Source organism: Echiichthys vipera (assembly GCF_963691815.1).
Source record: "Echiichthys vipera genome assembly, chromosome: 22".
NCBI classification, from domain to species: Eukaryota; Metazoa; Chordata; class Actinopteri; order Perciformes; family Trachinidae; genus Echiichthys; species Echiichthys vipera.
The window spans coordinates 155,001-165,000 of NC_139847.1; the positions used below are offsets into that span (position 1 = coordinate 155,001).

General features: G+C 46.8%; 2 protein-coding genes across 3 annotated transcripts in view; both read left to right on the plus strand.

Annotated features, from left to right (window-relative positions):
• The window catches only part of LOC310964025 (uncharacterized protein), a 4,766-nt gene extending 1,772 nt beyond the window's left edge, over positions 1-2,994 (plus strand). Inside the window, exons 4-7 of the mRNA XM_083937003.1 lie at positions 7-400; positions 1,190-1,291; positions 1,499-1,573; positions 1,663-2,994. Of these exons, the coding sequence (XP_083793129.1) occupies positions 7-400; positions 1,190-1,291; positions 1,499-1,573; positions 1,663-2,753 (1,662 nt within the window). The 3' untranslated portion in view covers positions 2,754-2,994. The remainder of the gene's footprint in view (positions 1-6; positions 401-1,189; positions 1,292-1,498; positions 1,574-1,662) is intronic.
• A 2,257-nt stretch (positions 2,995-5,251) lies between these two features.
• The window catches only part of atp1b2a (ATPase Na+/K+ transporting subunit beta 2a), a 20,959-nt gene continuing 16,210 nt past the window's right edge, over positions 5,252-10,000 (plus strand). Inside the window, exon 1 of one of the 2 annotated variants that reach the window (XM_083937184.1) lies at positions 5,252-5,551. In XM_083937184.1, coding sequence (XP_083793310.1) covers positions 5,446-5,551 — 106 coding nt within the window. In that variant the 5' untranslated portion in view covers positions 5,252-5,445. The remainder of the gene's footprint in view (positions 5,552-10,000) is intronic. The other variant, XM_083937185.1, reaches the window with a different exon arrangement.

The following is a 10,000-nucleotide window of genomic DNA, read 5'->3' on the forward strand; positions in this document are numbered from 1 at the left end:
GTCCAGGTCAAATCTGATTGGTTGATCTGTAAATACGGAAACAAGCTGATGGGGAACCAAGACGGCAGCCAGAGGAGGTACGACTACGTGAGTCAGAAGCTGAGGGAGCTCGGCAGATTCCTCCTCGCCGCGAAGTCTCTGGACTCTGGCGTTCAGACCCTCCAGGACCTTCTGGCTCCGGGCCACCTCAGCCTGGCACTGGCCGCCGCCAGAAAGGCGTGCGGGTACCGGTGGAGCCGCCCTCCGCTGGCAGTGAAGACCACGCTGAAGACCGTTTGTGAAATCGCCATCGGAGAGAGTCTGCAGGACGGAGACTGGGAGGCTGCAGCTAAGACCACCGAGTTCTACCACCTCCTAGGGCAGGAGTGGGACAACCTGGGGCTCCTGAACCCTGACGCAGGTAACACCTGATCCTGACGCAGGTAACACCTGATCCTGACGCAGGTAACACCTGAACCCTGGTCCTGACGCAGGTAACACCTGAACCCTGACGCAGGTAACACCTGATCCTGACGCAGGTAACACCTGAACCCTGACGCAGGTAACACCTGATCCTGACACAGGTAACACCTGATCCTGACGCAGGTAACACCTGAACCCTGGTCCTGACGCAGGTAACACCTGATCCTGACGCAGGTAACACCTGAACCCTGGTCCTGACACAGGTGACAGGCTCTAGAGGAGCTCCCCTGGTCCTGACGCAGGTGACAGGCTCTAGAGGAGCTCCCCTGGTCCTGACGCAGGTGACAGGCTCTAGAGGAACTCCCCTGGTCCTGACACAGGTGACAGGCTCTAGAGGAACTCCCCTGGTCCTGACGCAGGTGACAGGCTCTAGAGGAACTCCCCTGGTCCTGACGCAGGTGACAGGCTCTAGAGGAACTCCCCTGGTCCTGACGCAGGTGACAGGCTCTAGAGGAACTCCCCTGGTCCTGACGCAGGTGACAGGCTCTAGAGGAACTCCCCTGGTCCTGACGCAGGTGACAGGCTCTAGAGGAACTCCCCTGGTCCTGACGCAGGTGACAGGCTCTAGAGGAACTCCCCTGGTCCTGACGCAGGTGACAGGCTCTAGAGGAACTCCCCTGGTCCTGACGCAGGTGACAGGCTCTAGAGGAACTCCCCTGGTCCTGACGCAGGTGACAGGCTCTAGAGGAACTCCCCTGGTCCCTGACTGCTCTGTTTCCTTTTGCAGCTGCTCCAGAAGAAGAAGCGAAGCTGAAGAAACGAACGGTCCAATCCAGAAGTGAGAAGTGTAAAGAGTCCGGTCCAGAGCAGTCTGACCCAGGACCAGAGGGTAAGTCCTGACCCTAGACCTGACCACAGGTACCAGGTTCAGAGGCTGCTGTTACTCTGACCACAGAGCCACAGCGATGCCACGTGAGCTCCGGCCTCGTGTTGCTCCTCACTCTCAGAGTCTCAGACCTGACGACTCTTAAGTATGAACGGACGTCACGGGTCCAGGAGCTGTTTGACGCCAGCGTCTGTCTCTGCTTGTCTGTAGTTCTGTCTCAGACCAGTGAGCAACCGCTGACCTCTGTGCCTCCACCAGAGTCCAGGCTGCAGACTCCTGTCTCAGGTGGGTCCTTCTGGATTCAGCTGACCCAGAAATCCAGTCCTGAATCAGGATCTGTCTGTTGACTCATCACCTTTCTGTCTGTCTTTCAGTCCCCGTGGCTCAGAGGAAGGTCCGGCGGCGCCCGTGGTCGTCTGCAGAGAAGGAGGCGGTCTGGAGACAGTTGGGAGTCCATGTGCTGGTTCAATCGGTACCGGGAAAGGAGGTCTGTCAGCGCTGTCTGGACCTGGAGCCTGTCCTCAGAGGGCGGCACTGGAAAGACATCAAGAACCAGGTCCACAACCAGATCCAGAGCCAGAAGAAGCAGCAGTTCCACGCCCAGATGGACCTGCAGGAGAACGAGGAACAACAAGACCTGATCCAGAACCAGAAGAAGCAGCAGCAGCAGCAGCAGCAGCAGCAGCAGCAGCAGCAGCACTACCAGGAGGGCAAGGACCAGACCGCCAGTCATAAGAAACATCAGTACCATACTCAGTTGGACCCCCAGGACCAGGACAACATCCAGAACCATAAGAAACATCAATACCATGCTCAGTTGGACCCCCAGGACCAGGACAACATCCAGAACCATAAGAAACATCAATACCATGCTCAGTTGGACCCCCAGGACCAGGACAACATCCAGAACCATAAGAAACATCAGTACCATGCTCAGTTGGACCCCCAGGACCAGGTCAACATCCAGAACCATAAGAAACATCAGTACCATACTCAGTCGGACCCCCAGGACCAGGACAACATCCAGAACCATAAGAAACATCAGTACCATACTCAGTTGGACCCCCAGGACCAGGACAACATCCAGAACCATAAGAAACATCAGTACCATATTCAGTTGGACCACCGGGACCGGGACCACATTCCGATCCATAAAAAGCAGCTGTACCAGATGGGTGAGCAGAGCGCCCTGGACCGGGACCCTTGCGTACTGACGGGTGCACCTTATGGACCTGATGTGCCACATCGAGCCCCTGGACCGTCCCTGCTGGAGCGGGACCCCGTCAGTCCCTACCCGCTCCCACACAGGACGCTGGGGCCTCACATGGACCAGCTGCTGTCCAGGACCGAGTGGAGCGACGAGTCTTTGGTCCAGCACTACTCAATCAGCCGGCAGCTGGACCGGAACCTGCTCCAGGACGGACCCCCGGGACAGACGCCGCACTCTGGACACGTGCACTTCTGATGGGGCAGCAACACGAGGGTCCTGAGAACGGACCCACCTGTAACTGTAAATGTGAGGTAGCCCCGCCCCCTTATAACAGCGACTCCCGCTCCCCTCCTGGTCCCCCCTTTACACAAGAACCAGGAAGTGCGACGCTCTCAGAGGCAGCGACTGACAGGAAGTGACGGTGAGCGGCGGCTACGCTCTGAGTCACGGCTCCAGTCACCAAACGTGTTTATTTAAATGTTTAATAAAACGTGTTTATTAAAATGTGTTCATGTAAAAGAAAATATAATCATCAGCTCCACTGCTCTGTTGTCTGTCCCGGTGTGTTTGTGACCGGTCCTGACAGGTCCTGACAGGTCCTGACAGGTCCTAACTGGTCCTGACAGGTCCTGACAGGTTCTGACAGGTTCTGACAGGTCCTAAGAGGTTCTGACAGGTCCTGACAGGTCCTAAGAGGTTCTGACAGGTCCTAATTGGTCCTGACAGGTCCTGACAGGTTCTGACAGGTCCTGACAGGTCCTAATTGGTCCTGCCAGGTCCTGGCAGGTCCTTAGAGGTCCTGGCAGGTCCTTAGAGGTCCTGACAGGTCCTAAGAGGTCCTGACAGGTCCTAACTGGTCCTAACTGGTCCTGACAGGTCCTAAGAGGTTCTGACAGGTCCTAAGAGGTTCTGACAGGTCCTAAGAGGTCCTAACAGGTCCTAACTGGTCCTAACTGGTCCTGACAGGTCCTGACAGGTCCTAAGAGGTTCTGACAGGTCCTAAGAGGTCCTAACTGGTCCTAACAGGTCCTAACGGGTCCTAACAGGTCCTGACAGGTCCTAACAGGTCCTAACTGGTCCTAACTGGTCCTGACAGGTCCTGGTTCAGAGGCGCTCCAGGGTAAAGACTGTGACTAGTCTTAAACCTGCTGGTCTCTTCGATTCAATTCAATTTTATTTACAAATGTCAAATCAAAACCAAAGTGATCTCAGGACCTTTACAGGGCAGGTAAAGACCTGCACAAAGGACCACTGCAGCAGGCACCACCACCACCATCAGAGACCTGCACACAGGACCAGGGCAGCAGGCACCACCACCACCATCAGAGACCTGCACACAGGACCAGGGCAGCAGGCACCACCACCATCAGCAGAGACCTGCACACAGGACCACTGCAGCAGGCACCACCACCACCATCAGAGACCTGCACACAGGACCAGGGCAGCAGGCACCACCACCACCATCAGAGACCTGCACACAGGACCAGGGCAGCAGGCACCACCACCACCATCAGAGACCTGCACACAGGACCAGGGCAGCAGGCACCACCACCATCAGCAGAGACCTGCACACAGGACCAGGGCAGCAGGCACCACCACCACCATCAGAGACCTGCACACAGGACCAGGGCAGCAGGCACCACCACCATCAGAGACCTGCACACAGGACCAGGGCAGCAGGCACCACCACCATCAGCAGAGACCTGCACACAGGACCAGGGCAGCAGGCACCACCACCACCATCAGAGACCTGCACACAGGACCAGGGCAGCAGGCACCACCACCACCATCAGAGACCTGCACACAGGACCAGGGCAGCAGGCACCACCACCATCAGCAGAGACCTGCACACAGGACCAGGGCAGCAGGCACCACCACCACCATCAGAGACCTGCACACAGGACCAGGGCAGCAGGCACCACCACCATCAGAGACCTGCACACAGGACCAGGGCAGCAGGCACCACCACCATCAGCAGAGACCTGCACACAGGACCAGGGCAGCAGGCACCACCACCATCAGCAGAGACCTGCACACAGGACCAGGGCAGCAGGCACCACCACCACCATCAGAGACCTGTGAGACGACAAAACACAAACAACTCCAGGAAGAAGCTGAATCAGTGACGTGTTGATGAGACATGAACGATACAAACAGAGAGGAGAGAAGCTCAGAGGACCAGGACCAGGACCAGGAGCAGGACCAGGAGCAGGACCAGAACCAGGAGCAGGAGCAGGACCAGGAGCAGGACCAGGACCAGGAGCAGGACCGGAACCAGGAGCAGGACCAGAACCAGGAGCAGGACCAGGACCAGGACCAGGAGCAGAGTCTGTTTATTCACACAATAATACTTATATCAGCTGGTCTGTTCTGATCAGGTCTGGTCCTGGTCCTGGTCCTGGTTCTGCTCCTGGTCCTGGTTCTGCTCCTGGTCCTGGTCCTGGTCACTTTAGGTGTCCCTGTTGCTATGGTTACGGTCCAGTACAGGCGTAACGGTGTCAGAGAAAGAACAGCCTGAGATCCGCAGAAGAAGAATTTCCCTCTTCTTCTTCTTCTGTTTATTAAAGCAGGGTTAATCACGTGACCCTGATGACGTCACAGAGCACCGACGGACTGGGACGTCATCACTCAGACAGACGGGCTGCGGGGGGCGGGGCCTGTGGCGCTGTGACGTCAGATGGTGTCAGCAGGAGGGGGAGCAGCGCAGAGACTCGGTCTGTGTGTCCGCGTCCGTGTCCGTGTGCGCACCGAGCCGCAGGATCGAGCCCCGCGGGTCTGAACGGAGAACCGAGCAGCAGCGGCAGCGGCAGCGGCGGGAGGCTCCTCCATCTTCATCCTCTTCTTCTTCTTCACCTCCATCTTCACCCTCTTCTTCTTCTTCTTCACCTCCATCTTCACCCTCTTCTTCTTCACCTCCATCTTCACCCTCTTCTTCTTCACCTCCATCATGTCCGGAGCCAAAGAGGAGGAGCGCAAAGGCTCGGGCGCGTGGCGGGAAAGCTTCTGGAACCCGCGAACTCACGAGCTGCTGGGCCGGACCGCCTCGAGCTGGGGTGAGACCCGTTACCACGGTTACTCCCGCGGTTCCGTGCCTGGAAAACGCGTTATGATGATTATTATTATTATTATTATTATTGTTGTTATTATTGTTATTATTATTGTTATTATTATTATTGTTGTTATTATTGTTATTATTGTTATTATTATTGTTATTATTGTTGTTGTTATTATGAGTATTATGGCTGCTGTTACTGTTACTGTTGTTGTTACTGCTGCTGCTGTTGTTGTTGTTGTTTCGGGTCGGCGGAGGATTAACCCGCGGACATTTTGATTCAACAACAGATTTGATTTCTTTCTCATTCAAATTTAATAATATTAATAATTATTATGATTATTATTAATAACAGCGATGCTGTCACGGCTTTATGTGATCAGTGCATTAATGACGGAGATGATTTTAAAATATTAACACAACACTGTAAAAAATACAGTTAAATATTAATACTACACTGTAAAAAATACAGTTAAATATTAATACTACACTGTAAAAAATACAGTTAAATATTAATGCTACACTGTAAAAAATACAGTTAAATATTAATACTACACTGTAAAAAATACAGTTAAATATTAATGCTACACTGTAAAAAATACAGTTAAATATTAATACTACACTGTAAAAAATACAGTTAAATATTAATACTACACTGTAAAAAATACAGTTAAATATTAATACTACACTGTAAAAAATACAGTTAAATATTAATACAACACTAAAAAATACAGTTAAATATTAATACTACTGTAAAAAATACAGTTAAATATTAATACAACACTGTAAAAAATACAGTTAAATATTAATACTACACTAAAAAATACAGTTAAATATTAATACTACACTGTAAAAAATACAGTTAAATATTAATACAACTGTAAAAAATACAGTTAAATATTAATACTACTGTAAAAAATACAGTTAAATATTAATACTACTGTAAAAAATACAGTTAAATATTAATACTACACTGTAAAAAATACAGTTAAATATTAATACAACACTGTAAAAAAATACAGCTCAATATTAATACTACACTGTAAAAAATACAGTTCAATATTAATACTACACTGTAAAAAATACAGTTAAATATTAATACAACACTGTAAAAAAATACAGCTCAATATTAATACTACACTGTAAAAAATACAGTTCAATATTAATACAACACTGATCCGGATGTATAGATGTGTGTGCTGTGAGTTGATGTAAACATAGATATAGATGTATAGATGTGTGTGTAACTGTGAGTTGATGTAAACATAGATATAGATGTATAGATGTGTGTGTAACTGTGAGTTGATGTAAACATAGATATAGATGTATAGATGTGTGTGCTGTGAGTTGATGTAAACATAGATATAGATGTATAGATGTGTGTGTAACTGTGAGTTGATGTAAACATAGATATAGATGTATAGATGTGTGTGCTGTGAGTTGATGTAAACATAGATATAGATGTATAGATGTGTGTGTAACTGTGAGTTGATGTAAACATAGATATAGATGTATAGATGTGTGTGCTGTGAGTTGATGTAAACATAGATATAGATGTATAGATGTGTGTGCTGTGAGTTGATGTAAACATAGATATAGATGTATAGATGTGTATGTGCTGTGAGTTGATGTAAACATAGATATAGATGTATAGATGTGTGTGTGCTGTGAGTTGATGTAATCATAGATATAGATGTATAGATGTGTGTGCTGTGAGTTGATCCAAACATAGATATAGATGTATAGATGTGTGTTTGTGTGCTGTGAGTTGATGTAAACATAGATATAGATGTATAGATGTGTGTGTGCTGTGAGTTGATGTAAACATAGATATAGATGTATAGATGTGTGTGCGCTGTGAGTTGATGTAAACATAGATATAGATGTATAGATGTGTGTGTGTGCTGTGAGTTGATGTAAACATAGATATAGATGTATAGATGTGTGTGCTGTGAGTTGATGTAAACATAGATATAGATGTATAGATGTGTGTGTAACTGTGAGTTGATGTAAACATAGATATAGATGTATAGATGTGTGTGCTGTGAGTTGATGTAAACATAGATATAGATGTATAGATGTGTGTGTAACTGTGAGTTGATGTAAACATAGATATAGATGTATAGATGTGTGTGCTGTGAGTTGATGTAAACATAGATATAGATGTATAGATGTGTGTGCTGTGAGTTGATGTAAACATAGATATAGATGTATAGATGTGTATGTGCTGTGAGTTGATGTAAACATAGATATAGATGTATAGATGTGTGTGTGCTGTGAGTTGATGTAATCATAGATATAGATGTATAGATGTGTGTGCTGTGAGTTGATCCAAACATAGATATAGATGTATAGATGTGTGTTTGTGTGCTGTGAGTTGATGTAAACATAGATATAGATGTATAGATGTGTGTGTGCTGTGAGTTGATGTAAACATAGATATAGATGTATAGATGTGTGTGCGCTGTGAGTTGATGTAAACATAGATATAGATGTATAGATGTGTGTGTGTGCTGTGAGTTGATGTAAACATAGATATAGATGTATAGATGTGTGTGTGCTGTGAGTTGATGTAAACATAGATATACATGTATAGATGTGTGTGTGAGTTGATGTAAACATAGATATAGATGTATAGATGTGTGTGTGCTGTGAGTTGATGTAAACATAGATATACATGTATAGATGTGTGTGTGAGTTGATGTAAACATAGATATAGATGTATAGATGTGTGTGTGTGTGCTGTGAGTTGATGTAAACATAGATATAGATGTATAGATGTGTGTGCTGTGAGTTGATGTAAACATAGATATAGATGTATAGATGTGTGTGTGCTGTGAGTTGATGTAAACATAGATATACATGTATAGATGTGTGTGTGAGTTGATGTAAACATAGATATAGATGTATAGATGTGTGTGTGTGTGCTGTGAGTTGATGTAAACATAGATATAGATGTATAGATGTGTGTGCTGTGAGTTGATGTAAACATAGATCTAGATGTATAGATGTGTGTGCTGTGAGTTGATGTAAACATAGATATAGATGTATAGATGTGTGTGCTGTGAGTTGATGTAAACATAGATATAGATGTATAGATGTGTGTGCTGTGAGTTGATGTAAACATAGATATAGATGTATAGATGTGTGTGTGTGTGCTGTGAGTTGATGTAAACATAGATATAGATGTATAGATGTGTGTGTCACTGAGCTCCTCTCAGGGCGGATTATAAAAAGAGAGAGTGACCTTCAGACATGATGACAGAGGGCGAGAGAGCATCACTGACACAGAGAGAGAGAGAGAGTGTGTGTGTGTGTGTGTGTGTGTGTGTGTGTGTCTGTGTGTGTGTGTGTGTGTGTGTGTGTGTGTGTGTGTGTGTGTGTCTGTGTGTGTGTGTGTGTGTGTGTGTGTGTGTGTGTGTGTGTGTGTGTGTGTGTTAATCTGGATTAAGCAGACAGTTTGATTGGAGTGTAAACTGTCTTTGTGTTTCTATACTTGTGAGGACGCTGACGTCATATTAAAGACACAGTTCAACATTTAATAAACGTGTGTTAAATTGTCCTCTAGGAGCATAAACGTGTGTTAAAGTGTAGGAGCATAAACGTGTGTTAAAGTGTCCTCTAGGAGCATAAACGTGTGTTTGAGTGTCCTCTAGGAGCATAAACGTGTGTTAAATTGTCCTCTAGGAGCATAAACGTGTGTTAAAGTGTAGGAGCATAAACGTGTGTTAAAGTGTCCTCTAGGAGCATAAACGTGTGTTTGAGTGTCCTCTAGGAGCATAAATGTGTGTTAAAGTGTCCTCTAGGAGCATAAATGTGTGTTAAAGTGTCCTCTAGGAGCATAAACGTGTGTTAAAGTGTCCTCTAGGAGCATAAACGTGTGTTAAAGTGTCCTCTAGGAGCATAAACGTGTGTTAAAGTGTCCTCTAGGAGCATGAACGTGTGTTAAAGTGTCCTCTAGGAGCATAAACGTGTGTTAAAGTGTCCTCTAGGAGCATAAACGTGTGTTAAAGTGTCCTCTAGGAGCATAAACGTGTGTTAAAGTGTCCTCTAGGAGCATGAACGTGTGTTAAAGTGTCCTCTAGGAGCATAAACGTGTGCTAAAGTGTCCTCTAGGAGCATAAACGTGTGTTAAAGTGTCCTCTAGGAGCATAAACGTGTGCTAAAGTGTCCTCTAGGAGCATAAACGTGTGTTAAAGTGTCCTCTAGGAGCCTAAACGTGTGTTAAAGTGTCCTCTAGGAGCATAAACGTGTGCTAAAGTGTCCTCTAGGAGCATAAACGTGTGTTAAAGTGTCCTCTAGGAGCATAAACATGTGCTAAAGTGTCCTCTAGGAGCATAAACGTGTGTTAAAGTGTCCTCTAGGAGCATAAACGTGTGTTAAAGTGAACTCTAGGAGCATAAACGTGTGCTAAAGAGTCCTCTAGGAGCATAAACGTGTGCTAAAGTGT